Below are 25,491 nucleotides of genomic sequence, written 5' to 3' on the forward strand. Positions count from 1 at the left end.
GAGTTATCACTTATAAAAGCATCCATTGCCCGTTGAAAACAAGCAACACCATTAGTAACACCAAATGGTATTCGGCAAAACTGATACAGCTTTCCACCAGCCTCAAAGGCCGTATATGGTTGATCCTTCTTAACAATAGGAATCTGATGATAAGCACTCTTTAGGTCAATAGTGCTAAAAACCTTATACTGAGATACTTTATTGATAAGCTCATCAATCTTAGGCAAAGGGTACGCATCTAATTGAGTATACCTATTAATAGTTTGGGAATAGTCTATCACCATTCGTTTCTTATGTCTCTCGTTAATCGTGACAACTACCTGTGCCCGCCAAGGCGAACAACTAGGTTCAATGATTCCTTCCAATAAGAGACGTTGAACTTCAGAATTAATAAATTCTCTATCCTGACTGCTATACCTTCTTGACTTGGTAGCAATTGGCTTACAATCCGGCATCAAATTGGAAAAAAGTGATAATGGAGAAATGGATAAAGAGGTTAATCCACAAATAGATAAAGGTGGCTTAGTCCCTCCAAATGAAAGACTAAGAGACTCGTGTAACTGAAGCACATCATGACCAATCAAAATATCCGCACAGAGATTAGGCAAAACAGATAGGCGTATATCAGTATACATATTACCTAGAAGAATCAATTTCACACGGCAACAACCAGCTACTTGTGAAGTGAGAGTCGTCTGAGCCATACACACCTGATAGGAAACAGGCGAAATTTTCAAATGCTTCTCCTTTGCAAACTGAAGACTTATAAAACTCTCGGTACTGCCCGTATCTATAAGGGCCTTCACTTCCAACCCATTAACTTGGGCCGTAACTATAGCTTTGTTTAGGCCATGAGCAAATGCAGCAGAAATTGATGCAATAAACGCCCTATCTAAAGGCTGAATAGTCACAGAGGAGGTAATTGAACCTGATGATTTACACACACGTGCGTAATGACCTCTCTTGCCGCATTTACTACACACAGCCTCCCGAGCAGGACACTTCAGACGAGGGTGCCGGATGTTCCCACAAAAATAACACTTCTGAATCCTAGAGGCAACAGCTGCTGAAGTAGAAATTGTTTCAGAATCTAGTAAACCACTCCTATTAAGTCCACATAATTCCTTTTCATCCGGAACTGCCGAAACCACAGTCACAGGCTGATTAAAAAGAGCATAAAAATCCGAACTTCTGAGCCACATCCAATGTAGAAGCCTGCTCAGAAGCACTCTTAAGATCCAAAGTCTTATTTTCTAACAACTGCTGATGAATTGATCTAGACAGTAATCCATTAATAAAAGCATCCCGTACCGATTCTTCCTTATATTCTTCAGCCATCACGGCCTTATAATTACAGTTAACACTAAGGCACCGAAGTGCTTGTAAATAAGTATCCAAAGATTCTCCCACCTGCTGCCTACGGGCAGATAGAAGGTGACGTGCAAATACCTCATTCTTTGGTTTAACAAAAATCTTTTCCAATGTAGAAATAGCCACTTCGTAAGTTTTACAGTCCAAAATATACTTATACACATCCGGAGCAATGTAGTTGATCAGCATATTCAGCTTCTTTAGAGACTCTTGATCCAACACGCCCAAAAAGTTTTTAAATGTAAAATACCAGTGTTTCCATTTATCATCCACTCCTGCAGAATTAGGGTCAGCATTGAATCGTTCTGGTTGAAGATATCGCTCCATTCTGACATTAAGTTAATAAATTGAAATAAAGAATAGATTTGCCTTTCTAATCTAGGCTTTATTAACTTAAAAATCCTGTAGCACATCTTTCAACACCCAGTCCCAACTAAAGGCTGGAAAGAACTGAATTTAAGATGGCCACCACAAATCACATGACATCAACTGCCAATGAGATTACAGCATATATCCCAAGGCAGGAAACAAACAACCAATCACAATACTTCTTACTAAACATAGAGAATAATCACCACATTTCCCCATTATAAATTCCCCTGATTCTGACTGCAAGGGACCTACGCTTGACTTCACCAATCTTTTTCTCTTCACATATCTATAGAAGCTTTTACAGTCCGTTTTTATGTTCCCTGCAAGCTTACTCTCATACTCTATTTTCCCCCTCTTAATTAATCCCTTTGTCCTCCTTTGCTGAATCCTAAACTGTTCCCAATCCTCAGGTTTGCTGCTTTTTCTGGCCAATTTATATGTCCTCTCCTTGGATCTTATGCTATCCCTAATTTCCCTTGTTAGCCATGGTTGAGTCAACTTTCTTGTTTTATTTTTATGCCAAACAGGGATGAACAAATTCTGTAGTTCATCCATGCTATCTTTAAATGTTTGCCATTGCCTATCCACTGTCAACCCTTTAAGTAACATTCCCCAATCCATCCTAGCCAACTCGCGCCTCATACTATCATAGTTTCCTTTATTTAAATTCAGGACTCTAGTCTCTGAGCCAACTACTTCACTCTCCATCTTAATGAAGAATTCTATCATATCATGATCGCTCCTCCCCAAGGGGCCTCGCACGACAAGATTGCTAATTAATCCTTTCTCATTACATAATACCCAGTCTAAGATTGTGAAGGAATAAGCAATATGCCATATTCAGAAAAACACACCATTCTATGAAATATTCTGACTTTATTAAAACATGACAAACTGGGTTTGAAAATCTGGAAGCCTCAACAATCTAAAAGTGTAAACAGCATACAGGCTTTTGAGATAAGATAAGTTATTGACACTGAATCATTAGCCTTATTGAAGCAGAAGGGTAGACTTCCAGAAAGTCTGAAGCCTTGGAACGAACACAATACCAAACCCTGTTAAAGTGTCTTAAACCAACACTTCGGAAAGAGGGACAGAAAATTAAAAAAACATATGCCTTTGTAAAAATAACATCAAATAAAACACGGAGCCACGATTATGTGTTGCAACCAACTGAGGTAACTAAGAAGATCATGGTGCAACCAGCTGAGGTGTTCTAAATGCAAAAGATACAAACAGAAGACTTTCGTAAGAATGACATCAAATAGATGCACCAGCTCCACACCGTTTTTTATGATAAGCTTTGAACACCTAAAGGTAGACACACAAGTCTGCTTGCTACAAGCTGATCTAACTGTAAGAATAGAAGGGGTCAACAGAAAAATGACTGGAGATAATTAGCTTACATCAGCAGAAAACCTCAAAAGACATACCACGGAAAAAGAGTATAAAAATTGGACTTTCAAATTGGAGGACAGATTCGCTGTAAGGGGCAAAGCGATTTTTAGGCTGCAGAGGCAAGCTCTGTAAGTCTTCAACTCTTTGTATCTTGGGGATCAAGGTACTTGTATTTGATTTTGGTGGATATTCTGGAATAAGACTAAGAAATGTAAAAACTAGCAAAGTTAAGATTTGAGAATAAGGATCTCTGATAAGAATTGTAAGCTTTTTGTATTTGGAACTGTTAAAGTTGCAATTGAATCACCAACTATAATTACATGTCGGTTCTTTAATAAATCTATATACAGGAAACTTTGTGCTACCCGTCACCGACGGGACTGAGCTGCTGCCGTACGCTCCAAACTGCCGTACACTCAAGAGCTAATGTTGAAACACACGGAGATTTTCATCTCCATCTGAATCAACAAACCCTGTTGCTTAGCAACAGCCTCTAAACAGTCGGCAAGCATCTCTGTAGCATCTGTAGCTGAAGCTGTTGCTTAGCTACAGACCTTGCACAGCTTGACTGTTCAAAAAAAGCAAAGAGAAGAAACGAAAAGAATAAAAAACGGCTCCTGATTTTTGCCGGTGGCTCCAGCTTGCCGGACGGTTCGCCTCCGGATAACTCAAAGTTTCCTGTATTTTTTTAGAATTGCCTCACATAGTACTTCTGTATCAAACTCGCGAACTCAATCTCTGCACACTCTTTGGTGAGGGGTTGCAGAATTCTGAGGGAGTTTTCCGGACCCTCATAATATCCGGAAGGTTACAGTCTAACTAAACTTACTAAAAGTGCTATCTGGAGGATGGTAACATCTTCAGGTCATTCCTTTCCTTTAGGGAGAGATAGTCTGGACCTTTAGACCCAATTCATAATCATAATCATAATCAACTTTATTGTCATTGTTAGTGCACAAGTGCAGTACAACGAAATGTAGGCTTGCGGCTCCCGAGAGTGTACGTTTAGATTAAGACATTTAAACATTCAACATTCATTTGGCTTGTAATACATTAACATAAACATAACCATAATAAAGTGCATTGGCAGATGTGCAGGCTTTAGAGTTTATTTGTGGAGCGTCTTTAGGATTCGGCTACCTCTAACTGTAGTTGTAAGTGAACATCTGGGGAATACGCCTGATCCGGGGTAGCCCTACAGGGGCTAGGACTAGTAATAATTCTTTCAAGATGGCCTGATTTCCAGTTGGTTGCTCGACATATTGGTTCAGGAAACCATCCTAGGAATTCCTCCTCCACGGTGCTATTACTAATTTGGTTAGCCCAATCTATATGTAGATTAAAGTCACCCATGATAACTACTGTGCCCTTATTGCACGCATCTCTAATTTCCCGTTTAATGCCATCCCGGACCTCCGCATTACTGTTTGGAGGTCTGTATACAACTCCCACTAACCTTTTCTGCCCCTTGGTATTTCTCAGCTCTACCCATACAGATTCCATATCATCAGAGCTAATATCCTTCCTTACTATTGTGGTAATCTCCTCTTTAACCAGCAATGCAACCCCACCTCCTTTTCCTTTTTGCCTGTCCTTCCTGAATATTGAATACCCCTGGATGTTGAATTCGCAGCCTTCGTCACCCTGGAGCCATGTCTCCGTAATCCCAATTATATCATATCCGTTTACATCTATTTGCGCAGCTAATTCATCCACCTTATTACGAATGCTCCTCGCATTAAGACACAAAGCCTTCAGGCTTGTTTTGTTAACACTCTCAGTCCTTTTAGAATTATTATTGACTGTGGCCCTGATTGATTTACACCCTTGATTTCTCTGCCTTCCACTTTTGCTTTTCTCCTTCCTGTCTTTTGCTTCTATCCTTGCTTCCCTTTCCTCTGTCTCCCTGCACAGGTTCCCAACCCCCTGCTATTTTAGTTTAAACCCTCCCCAACAGCACTAGCAAACACTCCCCCTAGGACATTGGTCCCGGTCCAGCCCAGGTGCAAACCGTCCAGTTTGTACTGGTCCCACCTCCCCTAGAACCAGTTCCAATATCCCAGGAATTTGAATCCCTCCACCTTGCACCATTCCTCTAGCCATGTAGTCATCTGAAATATCTTCCTATTTCTACTCTGATTAGCACGTGGCACTGGTAGCAATCCTGAGATTACTGCCTTTGAGGTCCTATTTTTAAATTTACCTCCTAACTCCCGATATTCAGCTTTTAGGACCTCATCCCATTTTTTTACCGATATCGTTGGTACCTACATGCACCAAGACAACTGGCTGTTCACCCTCCCCCTCCAGAATGCCCTGCAGTTGCTCCGAGACATCCTTGACACTTGCACCAGGGAGGCAACATACCATCCTGGACTCTCGTTTGCGGCCGCAGAAAGGCCTATCTATTCCCCTTACAATAGAATCCCCTATCACCATAGCTCTCCCACTCTTTTTCCTCCCGTCCTGTGCAGCAGAACCACCCATGGTGCCAGGAAGTTGGCTGCTGCTGCCTTCCCCCGATAAGCCATCTCCCCCAACAATATCGAAAGCGGTATATCTGTTTGAGAGGGGGATGGCCACAGGGGACCCTTGCACTACCTGCCTGCGCCTACTACTCTGCCTGGCGGTCACCCATTCCCTTCCTGCCTGTGCAGCCTTTACCTGCGGTGTGACCAACTCCCTAAACGTGCTATCCATGATGTCCTCAGCATTGTGAATGCTCCGGTATGTATCCATTCGCAGCTCCAGCGCCGCAATGCGGTCTGCCAGTAGCTGCAGCGGGATACACTTCCCGCACACATGGTCGTCAGGGACACAGAAAGTGTCCCTGACTTCCCACATAGTACAGGAGGAGCATGCCACGGGGCCGAGCTGTGCCGTGATGACTTACCCTTTAATTAATTCTAATTAAATTAAATCAAATCAATACCACTAATTACACTACAATTAAATGATATACTCAAGGATACAACAGAGACCTTAGAAACTATAAACCACAAAAATTAAGGCCTTCTAAACTTTATAGACTATTAACCTTATCTGTCAAACTACAGAGTAGTATAAATACTCACCTGGCCGTACTCATCCAATCAGCTGCTTCCTCCTGCCCGCGTCACTTTTTGAATCGTGACGTGGCTCTGGAACGCCGCCGCCGGTCTGCGAGATTGGTAAGCCTCTGATAAAAGCCCGCAAAAGTGAGTTTAAATACTCACTGTAACGCCGCTCTCCTGCTGCTCCCGACACCGGTCTATGACAGCTCCTTGCCAATGAACTTCTTCAGCTCGGGCGGGTGCGCTTTGCTCATCGTCTCTCGGCGGCTCGATCCAAGCTGCTCCTCTCAGGCCTGCACATGCGCACTACAGGTGTGGTGCAGGAGAACTGGAGGACTGCTAACTGTTGGATCCGTGGTTCAGTGGATAAATAATTACACGGATGCTGTACATAAACAAATAACAGGTCTTTACTGGAGGAGGGTAATCTCTAGACTGGGGTACAGAGGCATGCGCACAGCTTATATACCGGTGTGGTCACTGCCGGTACTACAGTATACAGGAGCTGTAAAAAGTAGTTCTGACTTAAAGCACATACACTACAATTCCTCCCTTTTTAGATTAATAATACCCCCTTACTATTCAAATAACAATTACATTTTTACATGTACATTCAATAACAAAAGTCCATTTATAGATTCAGTCTTTGGGGCGGCTTCCTGACCCTTTCGGGATAGCGCCTTTCTGGAGGTTCTTGTTCTTGGTGCAGAGGCGATTCTGACCCCCTTTCATCGGGTAGTTCATCGGGTTCCACTGCTACTGGGTCTGAAGTAGATGCTACCGGTATGTTGGGTTCATCCCCAGGTACTCGAGACATGGGGTTGACGCATTCCTGTGATGCTAAGATCTGATCGACGTGGCGTCTCACAATGTTCTCCCCGACATCCACTGTGTACATTAATGGCCCCTGCCTTGTACATATCGTTCCGGGTTGCCATTTCTCTGTTCGATAGTCCCGGGCCAAGACTGGTTGCCCTACATTGAAGCTCCTTGTCGGCTTCTCGTTGATGTGCTGGAATTGTTTGTCCTCAACATTTCTTCGCACATTTGGTCTGAGCAAGTCCAGATGAGATCTCAACCTTCGGTTAAAGAACATCATGGCTGGGGTCTGGTTGGTAACTGCATGTGTCGCGTTTCGGTAGGCTAATAAGAAATTGTCCATCTTATGCTGTAGTGGAATTTCCTCGTCACACATGGCCTTTATCGCCTTCTTAAAGGTTTGTACGAACCTCTCAGCCAATCCATTGGTGGCTGGATGATACGGGGCGGATGTGTAATGCCTTACCCCATTCCTTTTCATGAATTTTTGGAACTCGTCGGACACAAACTGTGTTTAATTTTCAGAGCAGATCTGCTCTGGCAAACCGTTTCTGGCAAATATGGTCCGTAGGACTGCAATCGTTTTCTCTGTAGTGGTTGAAGACATCTTTATCACCTCAGGCCACTTTGAATGAGCATCCACTGCTATTAAGAACATTGAGTCCATGAATGGACCAGCGAAATCAATGTGCACCCGTTGCCATGGAGAGGAGGGCCACTCCCATGGGTGTAGAGGGGCATGTGGTGGTGCATTTTGGACCTTCTGGCATCCTAAGCAGCTCTTAGTTAGGTCTTCGATTTGTTGATCGATTCCCGGCCACCACACATAAGCCCTAGCTAGGCTTTTCATTTTCACTCCCCCCAGATGACCTTCATGTAGCTCATTTAGCACTCTCTCCCTTAACTTGGGTGGAATCACCACTCTGGATCCACACATCACTGTCCCCTGGCATACTGACAGCTGTTCTCTTCTGGATGAGAATGCTGGCAACAGTGAGTCGCCATGTGTTGGCCATCCCCTCACCGTCAATTCATATACCCGTGACAGCGTCGGATCATTGCGGGTCTCCTTCTCTATATCCGCGTTTGTTACTGGCAATCGTTCAATTATCGATGAATAGAATATCTCGATAGGGTCCACTGCTGGTGCTTCCTCCACAGTAGGCAGTGGCAGGCGCGATAGCCCATCAGCGTTCCCATGCTGTTTCGTGCCTTTATATTCTATTTCATATTGATTCGCCCCTAGAAACAGGGACCATCTTTGTAACCGCTGTGCAGTCATTACTGGCACGCCCTTCTTAGGATTAAAGATGGAGACAAGTGGTTGGTGGTCAGTCAGCAAAGTGAACTTCTGTCCATGCAGATAGTGGTTGAATTTTTTTACTCCCCATACTAGGCTGAGGGCCTCCCTGTCAATCTGAGCGTAGTTGCGCTCGGCTGAGGTTAGTGACCGAGACGCAAAGGCTACTGGTCTCTCCAACCCATCTGGGAATTTGTGCGACAGCACCGCTCCAATGCCGTAGGGTGATGCATCACATGCCAACCGAATCGGTAGTGCTGGGTTGAAATGGGCCAACACCTCTTTTGATGTGATCAATTCTTTACACTTCTGGAAAGCTCGTCTACGTTCGTCCTCCCACTTCCATGGTACCCCTGTTTGCAGTAGGGTGTTCAGCGGGTGTAATACCGTAGACAAATTTGGTAAGAACTTGTGGTAATAGTTTACCAGCCCGAGGAACGACCTCAGTTGTGACACATTTTCCGGTGCTGGAGCCTTGACTACTGCCTCAATCTTGTCAGGGGACTTATGTAACCCCTCTTCATCGATGACGTGGCCGCAATACGAGATCTGTTTCTGGAAAAACTCGCACTTGTGGCGATTAGCTTGTTGCCCATATTCCTTTAATCTGGCTAGCACCTTCTCCAAGTTAGCGAGGTGATCATCGTCATTTTCGCCCGTGACCAAGATGTCGTCCAAATAACACTGGGTCCCTGGAATCCCTTGCAGGACCTGATCCATCGCCCTTTGCCAGATAGCCGGAGCTGAAGCTACTCCAAACACCAGCCGGTTGTATTGATAGAGACCTTTATGGGTGTTGATCGTAAGGTAATGTTTCAAAGCTTCTTCTACGTCCATTTGCAAGTACGCCTGGGCTAGATCAATTTTGGTGAAGCGTTTACCACCAGATAGCGAGGCGAAAATATCCTCAATTCGTGGAAGCGGATATTGCACCGTGTGAAGGACTGGGTTCACTGTCACCTTAAAATCCCCACAGATGCGAACCTTCTTTGGTTCCCCAGGCGTATTACTCAACGACCTCTTCATTACAGGAACGATGGGTGTAGCCCACTCGCTCCAGTCCACTTTGGACAGTACTCCTGAACGTTCCAACCCTTCCAGCTCTGCTTCAACCGCTGGTCTGATCGCATAAGGCACTGGTCTGGCCTTCAGAAACTTTGGGCTTGCATTATCCTCTATTTTAATTGTTGCTGTTATTCCTTTTAGTGTTCCTAGGTCCCTCCTGGAACACTTCTTTTGCGTCAGTTAGCATTTTTGACAGTCGTCCAGGTGTGACATCGTCATTCTTTTTGGCCTCCACCTTCAGTGCCTGTATGGAATGCCAATCTAAATGTATCTTCCGGATCCATTCACGTCTTAGCAGTGGTGGTCCTCCATTTGGCAATACATATATATCCATTTTAGGTATTTCCTGACCTTTATATGTCACTTTCACCCTTATTTTTCCTTTGGGGTAGTCTTTTTGCCCCGTATACGTCTTCAAGACAATCTCTGTAGCTTTCAAGGGTATGTGTGAAAATAGCCGCTTGTAGTCTCTTTGATTTATGATTGTTAGAGCTGACCCAGTGTCCAATTCCATTTCCACTTGGACTCCGTCTATCTTGAGTGTAACCCAGATAGTCTGGTGATCCTCCATTTCGGTTACATTATGTAGTTTCAGACAACCCAGCTCCTTGCTTCCGGAGTCTTTGTCACTTTTCTGTTCATCTGAACCACTGTCCCTCACCTGGTGTACCTTTTTGTAGTTCTCCTGTGGCGATTTCTTACTGTTGGTTTTCTTCCCAGACCTGCAGACTCTTGCTATGTGTCCTGCTTTCCCACACTGTCTGCACACTTGGTCCTTGAACCAACAATCTTTCTGGTCATGTGTTGTTCTGCCGCAGCGATAGCACGTCCTTGTTCCATAGGTCATTTCATTTGTGCCATATTCTTGCGGTCTCCGTTGTATCTCTGCAGCACCCCTTGCGGCTGCTTCGTGTGATACTGCCATATTGAAAGCTTTGTCCAGCGTAAGGTCCTTTTCTGATAGAAGCCGTTTCTGGGTTCCTTCACTTTGTAGCCCACACACAAACTTGTCCCTTAACGTGCCTGCTAGTCCCGCTCCAAACTGGCAGTAGTTCCGTTAGGTACTCAGCATTGCTTTCGTCTTTGTGTTGGTTCCTTTTATGGAACTTAAATCGTTCTGCTATCAGCAGCGGTGTGGGGTTTAAGTGGTCCTGTAGGATTTCTACTATGCTTCCAAAATCCTTGTTTACCGGCTTCTCTGGGGTTATTAGATTTCGCAGTAACCCATAAGTTTTTGCACCCGTGGAATTTATTTGCATCTGGCACTTCATTCGCCCTGCAGTACACCTCAATACGTTCCACATATGTTGCCTAATCTTCGACTTCATTGTTGAACGTAGAGATACTGCCACTCTTCGGCATCCTTGGTTGTGCGTTAACTATCACCAATGGCGCCTCCCGCGCTTCCCCTTCTTCTCCGCTGGCACAAAATGGCATCTCCCACGCTTTCCTTCCTTCCCGCGCTCGCCCGTCTTCCCCGCTGCGGCTTCGCAAAATGCCGTCTCCCGCGCTCTTCCTTCTTCTCCGCGGCTCAATGGCGCCTCCCGCGCTCCCCCTGCTTCTCCGCGGCTCAGTGGCGTCTCCCCTTGCTTCGCCCCGCGGACCCTGATCAGCCCGTGATCCCTGGCTGTGCTCTGCACGTTCTTCTCTTGATATTTGTCGACGCCGCTCCGTCTAGAACCCGGCTGTTTCTTACCCTCTCTCTCTCCGGTTTGCAGTATTTTTCCTAGGCGCCGCTCGGCGATCAACCCCCGGCTGCGCCCTGCTCTCTTCACCCTCTTTCTTACCCCGTCGACGCTGCCCGGCTCTCTCTCTCTGCCGTCGGTCGGCTCCAGCCGCCGCTGCTCGGGAAGGGTCTGCTCTGGACCTGTCGTCGGTCTCTTACTGCTCGTTGTGGCTGGGGAACCAAGCCCGGCTCTCCACAGCCTCCCCAGCGAAGTTGGATCTCTGCCTGACTGCTGGGCGGTTGCACGCGGTCGACGCCCGTGTTCCTGGAGTCGACTGTTTTTTTATTTTTTTTTGTTTTATGTTGCAGGTAGATTCGCATCAACACTCGTCGCCACTGTTGGATCCATGGTTCAGTGGATAAATAATTACACGGATGCTGTACATAAACAAATAACAGGTCTTTACTGGAGGAGGGTAACCTCTAGACTGGGGTACAGAGGCATGCGCACAGCTTGTATACCGGTGTGGTCACTGCCGGTACTACAGTATACAGGAGCTGTAAAGAGTAGTTCTGACTTAAAGCACATACACTACAATTACGTTGTACTGTTGTTTAAAAAGGGAGAAAGGGATAGACTGAATAAATACAGGCCAGTCAGCCTAACCTTGGTGGAGGGCAAATTATTGGTAAAAATTCTGAAGGACAGTATAAATCATCATTTAGAAAGGCACAGATTAATCAAGGACAGTCAGCATGGATTTGTTAAGCGAAGGTCGTGTCTGACCAGCTTTACTGAATTTTTTTGAGGAGGTAACGAGAAGGGGGATCACATTTGATGTAGTCTACATGGATTTTTGCAAGGCTTTTGACAAGGTCCCACATGGCAGACTGGTCAGAAAAGTAAAAGCCCATGGGATCCAAGGGAAAGTGGCAAGTCAGATCCAAAATTAGCTCAGTGGCAGGAAGCATAGGGAATGGTAGATGGGTGTTTTTGTGACTGGACTGGAAGGCTGTTTCCAGTGGGTTTCCGCAGGGCTCAGTACTAGGTCACTTGCTGTTTGTGGTATATATCAATGATTTAGGCCCCGATTTTGCCAGCGCTCAGAGGGCAGGTTCGGAGGCGGGTCAGGTGTTAAAGTCGCAATGATTGACGGCGGGCCAGAAATCCGCCGCGAACTCACCTCCATGTGAGTTTCAAGAGTGTCGGGTCTGTGATTTCACAACAGACCCGATACCAAGCAGCGGGTAAGGGAATTAAGGCACTTAACTCCTTGTTAAGTGCTTGTTAACTGCTATTTTGAGAGCCTTCTGCAATTTTTCAACATTTAATGCTTGTTTCACGATGTTCAGAGATCATGCTAGGTAAGTGTGTCGGGAGGACCAATGTGCTGGAAACTTCACAGCTGCAACTGCAGTCTTAAAGCTGCACTCACAAATCTGCACCATTTCAAATGTCAGAGGTTGCTGACTTCACGATTTGGGTGACTGTCTTGAGGCTGTAAGTGTCTGTTGTTAAACCTATATCCATTGTCACCTGCATTGAAGGACACCCTTCACTGTGCCACCTCAAATTGGGATCACACAAATGGCAACAATGTCAAACATTCATACAAGATTAATTTATTCCAACATAATAAAAGAACAGAAACTTAACATTGAATTCTATCAGAACACCCAAGTGAGTACCCTTGTGATCATTTATGTTTCAGCTTTCTCTTACGCGTGCTTCTGCATTGTGCTACCCCTGTGGCTTCAGCAGATGTTGAGACAGCCTGCTCACTTCCATGCTGCGCCTGCTTAGACGCCTTTGGCGGTCGTCATCTGGGTTTTGGAGCCTTTGAAGCCTCCGCCAAAGTCTGCAGCTGCACAGAGGCAGACTCGGCCATCACTGCTCGGGCAGTCATCTGGGACCCTGACTGAGGGGTTGGCAAGGGGATGGAAGGTTGAGTGCTTGGAGAGGAGCCCTCACTTGCATGTTGCCTCCCACCATCATCCCTCTCACGGGCCACCTGCACTTCTCTGCTAGCAAGTAGCTGGAGTGCACCTTGCTGCACATCAGTGGGGCCATGAGGACCCATCTCTACTGACAATCCTCATAACGGAGTGCACCATGTACCGCTGGTTCCTCTGCATTTGAAGTGCTGTAACCTACATGGCTATAGACCAAAAGTGAAAAGTGGATTTGGCTCGATTGCTCTTTTGCAACCAGCACAGACATGATGGGCCAAATGGCCTCCTTCTGTGCCATAAATTTCTATGATGGTGGGCATTCTTCTCAAATTACTACAGTCCGCTTGGTGATGGTGCTTCCAGAATAATGTTAGATAGGGGAATTCCAGGATTTAGACACAGTGATGATGAAGGAATGGAAATATACATTCAAGTATGGATGGTGTGTGACTTGGAGGGAAATTTGGAGGTGATGGTGTTTCATGATATTGCTATTCTGGTCATTCTTGGTTGTAGAAATTGCGGAGTTGGGAGGTTCTGTTGAAGCAAGCTTGGCGGGTTGCTACAGTGCAAGTATGCCGCTGTTGGAGATAGTGGATATTGAGCACAATGGCGGGGTGCCAATCAAGTGGGCTGCTTTGTCCTGGATGGTGTCAAGTTCCTTGAGTGTTGTTGTGGCTGCCCTCATCCAGATGAGTGGCGAGTTATCTACCACACTCCTGACTTGAGCGTTGTAGATGGCAAAGAGGCTTTGAAGGGTTAGGAGACGAACCACTTATTGCAGAGTTCCCAGCCTGTGCCTTACTCTTGTTGCCACAGTGTTAATATGGCTTATTCAGTTAAGCTTTTGGTCAATGGTAACCCCTAGGATGTTGATGGTGGGGGACTAGGCAATGGTGGAGATTATGATGATGGGAAGATCACCATTGGTTGGACTGCGGATATATTGTAGTTCACAAAAGGGAAAACCAAAACACCTGTGACAAAGTTTAATTTCAGATATTAGGTCAGCTTCTATGTGTATGCTAATGACACTCAGCTCTACCTCTCTATCACCTTTTTACTGCCTCTATGTTATCAGACTACTTGTTTGACATCCAATCGTGGATGAGCTGTAACTTCCTTCAGTTCAACATTGGGTAGTCGGAAGCCATCATCTTTGGTCACTGACACAAGTTACATACCTTCGCCACTTGCTCCATTCCCCATCTTTGGACACTGCACCAGGCTGAACCAGACTACTAACAACCTCAATATCATGTTCAACCTGACCTTGTATCCTCTCCATCACAAACACCGCCTATTTCCACCTTTGTAACATTGCCCACCTCAATTGCTTGCATTATTTCACAGTTAATCATGACCTCATTTTGCTGATGTTAGCAAACTTCATTGTTATTTCTCCTGTGTCTTTGTCTAAATTATTTATATATAAATGGAAAACAAGAGTTCCCAGCATAGACATATGGTCAAACCACTATCCATGTCTTGTCAACAGGTAAAACAGCTAAAACATCCAAACTCCTACTGTCAAGTGTCAGTTTGGCTCACTCTTGTCTCTAAGTCAGAAGTTTGTGGGTCCATTCCCCGCTCCAGGATGAGCACATGAACCAGGCTGACACTTCACTGCAGTACTGCTTTGTCACCGGTGTTGTTTTTTGGAGGAGATGTTGAGTTGAGGCCTTGTCTACTTGTAATATTTGAAGAAGAATAAAGAGTTTTCCTGATGTCCTGGCCAACATCCATCCTTCAATCAACATCACCCAAAAAATGAATTGCTCATTTTTGCTGTTTGTGGTAATTTGCTTTGTGCAAATTGACAGCCGAGCTTACCTACAAAAAATAACTACATTTCAAAATGAAAAGTAATTAATTAGTTTTGAAGCATTGGGACATCTGGTGGTTATGAAAGGTTCATATAAATGTAATGTCTTTCGATTTCCCAGTCATTCATCTATCCATAAAGTTACATTTCCTATAGTACCTTGTGCCTCAATCTCCAGAAGTGTCTTATGTGGCATTTTATCAAATGTCTTCTGAAAATCCATATATATAGCATAGGCTGTATTCACTTTTCTATATGCTTTGTGATTTGATTAAATTAATCAAGCAGCCGCCTGCCCCCTACAATTCTATGCTGACTATTCCTAATTACCCCATTCCTTTCTAAGTGTTCAACCATTTCATTCCTTATTTTGAATTTTAAGGCCTAGAAGTTGGTTATGGCAAGTCTTCGGGAGCATAACTAGTGGCACACAGACAGCGCATGCCCCAACTAGGAGGCCTAAGGCCGGCCTAAAATTTGGCCTCATTTACATTATTTGATGAGCTGCCGGCACCTGTCATGCCTCCACAGGCAGCTTGCCCATTTAAAATCAATTAACTTCAGGCTGCTTGCCTTGCCGGTAGCAGCCTTAAGCTAAAGCCTGGCGCCTGCTCCACTTATTGGAATCCAATTTAGCAAAGCGGGCCTAAAGCAGGCGCTACGCCCCTCATCTACATATGTAAGTGGCTTAACACCAGGGATGTCTGAAAAAAGGCCTGATCCAATATTGTGTCAGATGCTTTTGATGTGTCTTTAATGCGCAGAATGTTGGTCCTGAATTTGGACCTCAATACGCTCATTTTGTACCTGCAAAATGAAGGCAAAGAGATCCAATTTCTACCCCTTCGAGTTTACCACAACTGAAGTAAGACTAACTTCTATAATTTCCTGGCTTATCCCCTTTCCCTTTCTGAAGCAGTTCATCCATCTGGTGTGATACAAGATGGTTAAATTAGAATACTGTACAGCTAATACAAGTGCTATGGTTACTACTTTTATGATTAATGCATTCAATTAACTGCTGTATTGATTTTGTCCCTTTCTCTGTATCTAGAACAGTGGAAAAACCAAAAACTGCATTAAAACTATAACAAAAGCACTTAAATGAATATTAACTGCACAAATGCTGCAATTACATATTTTGTTTTGTAATTAATGCAAAGGTTATTGGCGAAGCGAGTGAAGCTTATCCAAAGACTCCACGTATAGATTGGGTGAGAAACTGGCCTGGTCAGACTGTGTTGTGTGTCTCACAGATGTTTTGGACACAAGAGGTTCAAAATTCTATTAAAGCGGGTCAACAGGTAAGTGAAGTTTGGAGAAAGAGTAGAAAAAAATCTACTTTCAAAAGTTAAATGATTTTTTGTAAATACTTATGTTTTCAAACTGATACATATACTGTAGTTGAAATAAATAGTCGGAAAGTTGTAATTTAAAAATTTTGATTTTAAAATTTCATCTGTTTTAAACTGAAAGTAGAGTAAGCTTGCAAAGCATTGCCTTTGGTCCACTCTGTTCAATTAATTTAATCCTATTACGAGCAGAAAGATTGCAATTATGATGAAGAATATAATGCTATTTTCTAGTATTATCATTTTGGCATGCCTGTGACGTATTGTAAGCAGGTGATTTAAATTGACAGAGTTATCTTCAATGGTTTAATTAGAAAGTTGAAGATTTCTTTTAAAAGACCGAGTGGTAGAGCAAAACAAGGTACAATGGACTAATTTTTTGGCCGTTCATAGTCAATGGCAGAAAAAATGTTTGCTCTACATATGGTAAATTGAGTTTGATCCTTACTGCATACAGTTAAATGGCCTACCCCATTTACTTCTTAGGCCCTCGAGCAATATCTGGATCAGAATAACAAGCAGATTGATGATATTGTTACCATAGTACGTGGAAAACTATCCAAGCAGACTCGTATTACTCTTGGGGCTTTGGTTGTGCTAGATGTGCATGCCAGAGATGTCTTGGCAGTTCTGGTAAAGAAAAAAATCAATGATGAAAATGACTTTGAATGGTTGAGCCAGCTGAGGTACTACTGGGAGGTGAGTGAATACTTGTAATGCCCTGAGTCATTTAAACATTCTGTAAGTGCATTTTTAATTAGATTATTTCATAATATTGGTGATTCTATTGCTTAAGAGTTGAAATTTATGATGCATGTGGGACAAAAAACCTTGCCAGCTCAAATGACACATAAAGCCAGCACTAGTTGTTAGTCCACTTTTGTTTGTGAAAAATTGCTTCAGTATACAAATAAAATATTGGTGTGGAAGATTTTAGGAAAGGGCTTTGCTCCTGCAGGTGTGTTAATGCTTTGGAACCCAATATTCTGCTTTCACAATGAAGTCATGTTTGGCAAATGATAAAACAATTTAAAACATGGATTCAAAAGTATAAAGATTTGATGCTATAAGTGACTGAAGATCAATTGCTGCTGGAATGCTAACCCCATTGTAAGTGGAAAAGCATCAGTATCTGCTATGTGCATCATACAATTTGTCACAACACCTTGACGCAGATATCGCATTTTGAATAAGCAGGATCAAAATGTTCATGTTAGACATTATGGGCGGGATTTCTGAGCGGGGGGCACGGTGAAGAGTTGCGTTCATGCTGTGGAGTTTTTACTCCACAGCATACGGCTGTTTTTTCCCAGCGATTCCCCACTTAGAAGTCAGCCTGATTGACAGGCTTGGCTCCCTGTCAGGCAGGGAACCCTCCGGAGGAGGCCACAGGCCAGGAGCATACAGGAAGCCAGCTGCTAGGATAGTGAAAGCGTGGGGGGTGAATCTGGAGGGGTGGGGGTCTGTTTCTGGGGGAGGTCTGATCTTTGGGGGGTGGTGGTGGGGCATTCTACGATCCTGGGAGGCGAGGTCCGCGATGCTGAGGGAGTTGGGGGGGGGTGGAGGTCGCGATCCTAGGGGGTGGGGGAAGCAGGTTTATCTTGGTGGGACAGGGAGAAGCCCTCCTGCTCCTCCTGGCCCACAAGAAGTGCTAGAAAGGCACTTACTTACCTCTTCCATGCAGCTGTCTTCGCCTCCCTTTAGCTACCAGGTCTCCTGAGGCCTGGGAAACCAGGCCGAACAGGGTTAAACCTGGAAGACACATAAAATGTGAGTCACACAGCCTCATTATAATATTTAAATGACCAAGGCACCTCCTGGGAGCGGGTTGGTTGCCTGCCCCTGTCCCACCTCCGTTAAAACTGGAAGTGGGCGGGTTCGAGGCGGGTTGGGTTCGGGTTTAAGATTTTTAAACCCCCGACCCAAACCCACCCATTTTGGGGTTACAATTCCCCTCTATTCCTCAGACACAGGGGTGGGAAGATGACATGCTCCAGACCCTGCAATTCTTCTGGGGTTCTCCCAGGGTCCCACTGCAACTCTGGGAAATGGCATGAATTGCCAGAAACAATCATTTATACTGTTTCTCTGGGGCTTCTGTTGGTCTCCCACCGAAGTAATGGCAGAGAACTCCTGTGGTGTTTCATGGCTCCAATTTGAGTTGGCTCCTAAAAGGTATATAGGAATGGTTTGCAATGACTTGCACTTGAAATGAATATAAATGAGGTTTACTTGTAATTCCTTAAGCAACATCATAGAATCATAGAATGGTTGCAGCACAGAAGGAGGCTATTTGGCCCGCTGAGCCTGTGCCGACTCTCTGCAAGAGCACTTCAGCTCGTCCCACTCCCCCGCCCTTTCCCCGTAGCCCTGCAATTTTTTTTCTTTCAAGTACTTATCCAATTCTCTTTTGAAAGCCACGATTGAATCTGCCTCCAACCCCTTTCAGGCAGTGCATTCCACATCCGAATCACTCGCTGCATAAAAATGTTTTTCCTCATGTCACCTGTGGTTCTTTGCCCTACCTTTCCCCCTCGTGGGATTGTGCCGCAACTGTACTCGAACCATCTTCTCTTTAAAAGCAGCTTACAGTTTTGTCTGCCAATCTTTGATTCCAATTTACCCGGGCCACATCTGTTCTCAACCCACTGAAATTTGCCTTCCTTGAATTAAGTATTTTTACTCTAGATTGCTCCCTGTCATTTTCCATAGCTAATCTATACCTTATGATACTATGATCACTGTTCCCTAAATGTTCCCCTACTGACACTTGCTCCACTTGACCCACCTCATTCCCCAGAACCAGATCCAGCAATGCCTCCTTCCTCGTTGGGCCAGAAACATACTGATCCAGAAAGTTCTCCTGAACACATTTCAGAAATTCTTCCCCATTTCTGCCCTTTACACTATTATTATCCCAGTCTATATTAGGATAATTGAACTCCCCCATTATTACTACTATATACAGGAGACTTTGGTTTATCCGGAGGTTGTATGTCCGGAAACCTCAATCTACCGGCAGAAATCAGGAGCCGTTCTGTTAGGTTGTTTTTCTTCTCGTGGCTTTTTTTTCCAACAGTCAGGCTTTGGAAAGTCTCTCTGAAGCTGTTGCTAAGCTACAGAGACGCTTCCAAGGTACGGGCCGACTGTTTGAAGCTGTTGCTAAGCAACAGTGTTTGTTGTCAGATACGGAGATGAAAATCTCCGTATGCTTCAACATTAACTTTGTATGTCCGGCAGTTTTGATAGATCGGCAACAGCTCGGTCCCGTCGGTGCCGGATATAACAAAGATTCCTGTAGTTCTTGCATCTCTCTGTAATTTCCCAGCAAATTTGCTCCTCTATATCTTTCCCACTAGTTGGTGGCCTATCGAATACACCTAGTAGTGTAATGACACCTATTATTTCTATATCTTTTTGAAAAGCAAATAAATATGTAAACACAAAACAGTACATGAAACTCTTTTTTATCCAGCACCGATGAGACCGGCGTGGTGCCGGTTTATCAAAAAGTCCGGATTACAGAGAGTTATAGTTAAAAGGTACGAGAGCTCCGTACACAGCAACAAATCCAGGCTTCCCTGTTGCTTAGCAACAGGTGCAAGAAGCCCGGCCACAGACCAAGCGTCCCCGTTGCTTAGCAACAAGTGCAGGAACCCCCGATTACACAGCTAAGAATCAAGAAACGGCCAGTAATATGAAGAAAAACTTAACTGAACCTACTCCTGAATTTTGCCGGTTAACCGAGATTTCCGGTTGTTTGGGTGCCGGTAAATCGAGAGTTTCCTGTATCTCCAAGGGAGAACATAAAAAAATTCTGCCAATTGCAGAGAGTTGGATACTACTTTTATCAGTGGAATAGAATAATCATAAGATATAATTTGGGCCATAATTTGCTGTAGGAGTGGACCTATTGACGCCATCAGTTAGACTTACCTTTACACATTTAGGTTTCTACATTTTTTGCATGGCAAGTTGTTGAAAGTGCGAGCTGACAACAGCGCAGCGAGGGAACTGGGGCATCTGGGACCTGAGTGAACATTGCAAGCAACTGTGTATTTCCTTAACCAATCAGATTGAAGAATTTTGAAATTAACAGCGCAAAAAATGAGAAGGAAGTGTAAATTAGAGTGGGTGAATTCAATGTTAAATCAGGTACAGAAAGAGAAATAAAGAGAGGGAAAGAAGGATTGGATTAAGAGAGAGAAAAAAGAGACAAAGGAAAGTAAAAAAAAGTTATATTTTATATTTTAAATTTATAAATCTCCAAAAACAATTAAAACCTGAAGGAATGAGACTCCACACTTGTAATAGTTAATTTTCAGGGACAGAGAGGTTGACTGGCAGTAATTAACACTTATCACACCATTAAAAGGATACATAAGGCTAAAAATTCAGTTGCGTAGCACCCATTGTTTGGGCGCTATGGGTGCTGAACTGGATCCAAAATGGCGTCTGAGCAGCGTGTGCACATGTCTGGTGCGGGCCACGCCGGACACCACCTTGGTGAGGGTGGTAGAGCGACCATTAGGAGCTTGTGCTGGAAGTATGGTAAGTAGGCAGATCGTGATGTCAATCAGCGTGCAATGCTGATTTGATGCCAGCGCTGCCATTTTCATCGTAATCATTGGAACTAATGCCCTGTGTTAACCTTGCACAGCTGAACATGCGTTCAGCAGCAGGAAGGAAACTCCCCACCAGCGCTATTTAAAGGGATCATCACCAACTTTCAGGTAACTTGCTTTTTGATTCCTACTGGCTCTGTGTAAATTTGTGGAAGAGTTTGTAGCTTTTCATGCAGGCGAGCCTGTCCCCCACCAGTTCAGGTCTGCTGGCGCTGGTTATGCGCCACCTTTTCCTGCAAGAGAAATGGAAATGTGTCAATGAGTGTGGTGTAATGTGTTTGAGTGATGTGCCAGTCATGGTTGAATAACTGACAGTACGTTCAAGCTGTGAGATGTGAGTGTGAGGCTTGCAGCAGTGGTAAGTGTGTAAGGGTGAGGTGAAGCTATGAATGTGAGGTGTGAGTTCTGTTTGATAGAGATTGTTGGTAGGTGAGTGATGGGTGGTGCATTAAGCATTGTATGAGGCTTGTGGTGCAAATAGTGGGACATGGCATTTGAAGATGAAGTCACTGACCTTGACCACTTGTGTGAGGTCATTAAACTTCTTTCTGCACTGAGTCCAGGACCTCTGGGTTACACTGCTGGTATTTACCACAGTGGCTATCTGCTCCCACTGCAGTCTGGTCTGTTGCTTGGATGGCCTCCTGGCCCCCTGTGCAAAGAGGACCTCTCTCCCGGAGTTGACCTCCTGGACCAAGGCCTCCAGAGCTGCATCAGAGAACCTAGGTGCACGCTTTCTCCCCGTTGTGCTATCATTAGAACTTCCTTCTCCATTGTCTTCCCAGACACTTCAATCACCTGTTGCAGGCAGAAGGCACCTCCCCTTTAAGAGGTCCAGACTGCCTTTAAGTAGTGCCGGCTTGCTTTAATTGGAACTAGCCTTGCATGAACTTGGGCCCCCTGCTGAGTGTTACACAGCCTGCATACTTCACTGTTCTAATGAGGCAAGCCTGTGATTTCTGGCAGGTGCAACTTCGGAGCAAAAAGATAGCAGAAGTCCTGCCCTGGTGCACTTCTAGTGGTGTAACAATACCATTGGAATTTCTAGGCCCAGTACCTAAAGATTCAAAATGAAAAGCGATAATAATCTGCAGATATTTTGTTATCGGAGAAAATTGGGGAACAGTGCCTGTGACAATTAAACTGAATGATAAAAGTGGGTGGTAATTGAGATATGCCAACAAAATTCTGCTGTTAGTTCCTTGACAAATATGATCGCCTTTTTGCAGCTCCTTGTACTCTTCATTTTATAGGACAATGAACTTCAGACAAAAATGATCAATGCAGGTTTAGCCTATGGCTATGAATATCTTGGAAACACCCCCCGACTTGTTATCACTCCACTTACAGACAGATGCTACAGGTGAGCTTTTTGTAAATGATGCTTGAATAAACAAAATAGGATACAGTGCTATGATATATTGCTAAATTATTAATAATGAGTAAAAATCTGGAAATACTTTAGAAGGATAAATTGTATTAATCAGTGAACTGACAAGCAAAGTCAGAAAAGTAGAAAACACTACCTGAACCCAGTAATTCCTAAGATATAAATTAAAGTAGAATCCATAGTAACTTCCCTCCTCCCCACACAATCTCTGGTCTCATGTTTTAATAATAAAACAAACGTCTATAATAGCAAGGAAGGAATCTATCAAACACTTGGCATTCCCTGTACGTTGGGGGTATCCACTGACCTTTGGTTGAGGGACAGAATCCCAAGCAACAGCATGCTTGAAGGCCACTCTCGCAGACTCACCACAAGTCAGTTCCATGTGTTTATTTTTTAACAATAGAATAGGTTCTTAAAAAGAAAATATCAACAGATATCCAAAAATATCAAAACGTGAACAAAAATAGTTTTTACTTAGTACTGGATGCATTTAATGGAATGTACTTAATTACTTTTCCCAACTAGATTGTCAACATTTGTTTTCAAAAACTGATTGTCTAAAATGTGTATCATGCACCTTTTCCACTGAAATGGCACATGGACAGACTGGAGAACTGCCTCCACACCTTCAACAATGGTGTGATGGGTTCCATAACTTTCCATGCCATCTGGCATCTTTTTCAGTTATCAGTCCCAATAAGAAACACCCAGGACTCGAGCATTCCCTAACAGTTGGGCACTGAATTATCGAGACTAAGACGACGCCTGATTGTGATTAAGAACCAAAAGAATGGCGTAATGACATGGAAAAACCCCATGGAGCCACTTGCTGACGGGAACCTAGCTGAGATATTGCTTTTTAGAGCTATTTCTCCATTTGTTTCACTTGTGGGGAGGTGTGTTGTACTGGGAGACTATAGGAAGCAATATAGAGGAGAAAGTGCATACATTAAGAACATAAGAAATAGGAGCCACAAGTAAACCATTCGCCCCTTCGAGCCTGCTCTGCCATTCATTAAGATCATGGCTGATCTTCTACCTCAACTCCACCTTCCTGCCCGATCCCCATATCCCTTGATTCCCTTAGTATCCAAAAATCTATCGATCTCTGACTTGATTATACTCAATGACTGAGCATCCACAGCCCTCTGGGATAGAGAATTACAAAGATTCACAACCCATTGAGTGAAGAAATGTCTCCTCATTTCAGTGTTAAATGGCCACCCCTTATTTTGAGACTGTGACTCTTAGTTCTAGACACCCCAGCCAGAGGAAACATCCTTCCAGCATCTATCCTGTCAAGCCCCTTAAGAATTTTATGTGTTTCAATGAGATCATCTCTCATTCTTCTAAACTCTGGGGAATATAGGCCTAGTCTACTCAATCTGTCCTCATAGAACAATCCCCCATCCCAGGAATCAGTCCAGTGAACCTTCGTTGCAATCCCTCTAAGGCAAGTATATCCTTCTTTAGGTAAGGAGACCAAGACTGTAGACAGTACTCCAGGTGTGGTCTCACCAAGGCCCTATATAATTGCAGTAAGACTTCTTTACTCTTTGTGTACAAGGACACCCAGGTCCCTCTGAATACTAACATTTCCCAATCTCTCACCATTTAAAAAATATTCTGCTTTTCTATTTTTCCTACCAAAGTGGATAACTTCACATTTCTCAACATTATATTCCATCTGCCATGTTCTTGCCCACTCACTTAACCTGTCTATATCGCTTTGCAGCCTCTTTGCGTCCTCCTTACAACTTAATTTCCCACCTAGCTTTGTATCATCAGCAAACTTGGATACATTATACACGGTCCCCTCATCTAAGTCATTGATATACAGTAGATTGTAAATAGCTGAGGCCCAAACACTGATCCTTGCGGTACCCCACAAGTTACAGCCTGCCAACCTGAAAATGACCCTTTTATTCCTACTCTCTGTTTTCTGTCCGTTAACCAATCTTCAATCCATGCTAATAATATATATTCCCCAATCTCATGTGCCCTAATTTTGTGTAATAACCTCTGTGTGGCACGTTATCGAATGCTTTTTAAAAATCCAAATACACTACATCCACTGGTTCCCCCTTACCTACCCTAGTTACGACCTCAAAAAACTCTAACAGATTTGTCAAACACGATTTCCCTTTCATAAATCCATGTTGACTGCCCAATCATATTATGATTTTTTAAGTGCTCTGTTACCACATCCTTAATAATAGATTCTAACATTTTCCCTATTACTGATGTCAGGCTAACTGTATATAGTTCTCTGTTTTCTCTACCCCTCCTTTCTTGAATAGCGGGGTTACATTTGCGATTTTCCAATCCGCAGGGACCATTCTAGAATCCAGGGAATTTTGGAAGATCAAAACCAATGCATCCATTATCTCTGTAGCCACTTCTTTTAAAACCCTAGGATGGAGGTCATCAGGTCCAGGGGATTTGTTGGCTTTTAGTCCCATTAATTTCTCCAGTACTATTTCTTTAGTAATACTAATTTCTTTAAGTTATTCATTCTCACTAGATCCATGGTTCTTCATTTTTCCAGAATGTTTTTTGTGTCTTCTCCCATGAAGGCATATACAAAGTTTTTGTTCAATGTCTGCCATTCCTTATTCCCCATTATAGTTTCTTCTGCCTCTGCCTGTAAGGGACCCACATTTCCTTTCGCTAATCTCTTTCTTTTTACATACCTATAGAAGTTTTTACAGTCTGTTTTTATGTCTCTTGCTAGTTTACGCTCATATTCTATTTTCTCTCTCTTTATCAATCTCTTTGCTGAATTCTAAAATCCTTCAAATCCTTAGGGTTACTACTCTTTTTGGCAACATTATCAGCCACTTCCTTTAATCTAATACTCTCTTTAACTTCTCTTGTTAGCCACTTTTCCTGTGGGGTTTTTATCCCTCAAGGGAATGTATATTCATTGCGAATTATGAATTACATCTTTAAATGTATTCCCATTGCTTATCCACTGTCATATCTTTTAATCTAGTTTTCTAATCTATCTTAGCCAACTCGTCCTTCATATCTACATAGTTTGCTTTGTTCAGGTTTAAGACCCTAGTTTTGGACTTAACTAAATCACTCTCAAACTCAATATAAAATTCTATCATATTATGTTCATTCTTCCCCAGAGGCTTCTTATCTACAAGGTTATTAATTAACCCTGGCTAATTGCACAATACTAGATCTAAAATAGCCCGTTCCTTAGTTTGTTCCTCGACATACTGATCTAAAAAACTATTTTGAATGCATTCCATGAATTCTTCTTCCACACTATTACTGCAAATTTGGTT

General features: G+C 43.6%; 1 protein-coding gene across 2 annotated transcripts in view; it reads left to right on the forward strand.

Moving 5' to 3' along the window:
* dnah7 (dynein, axonemal, heavy chain 7) overlaps positions 1–25,491 on the forward strand; it is an 816,199-nt gene that overhangs the window by 225,937 nt on the left and 564,771 nt on the right. For both annotated transcript variants that reach the window (XM_085985836.1, XM_085985837.1), the window contains exons 21-23: positions 15,986–16,126; positions 16,661–16,873; positions 22,053–22,162. In XM_085985836.1, the coding sequence (XP_085841962.1) occupies positions 15,986–16,126; positions 16,661–16,873; positions 22,053–22,162 (464 nt within the window). The remainder of the gene's footprint in view (positions 1–15,985; positions 16,127–16,660; positions 16,874–22,052; positions 22,163–25,491) is intronic.

This window comes from Somniosus microcephalus, chromosome 4 (genome assembly GCF_052327205.1).
Source record: "Somniosus microcephalus isolate GS21.2 chromosome 4, FLI_Smic_1.0, whole genome shotgun sequence".
Lineage (NCBI taxonomy): Eukaryota > Metazoa > Chordata > Chondrichthyes > Squaliformes > Somniosidae > Somniosus > Somniosus microcephalus.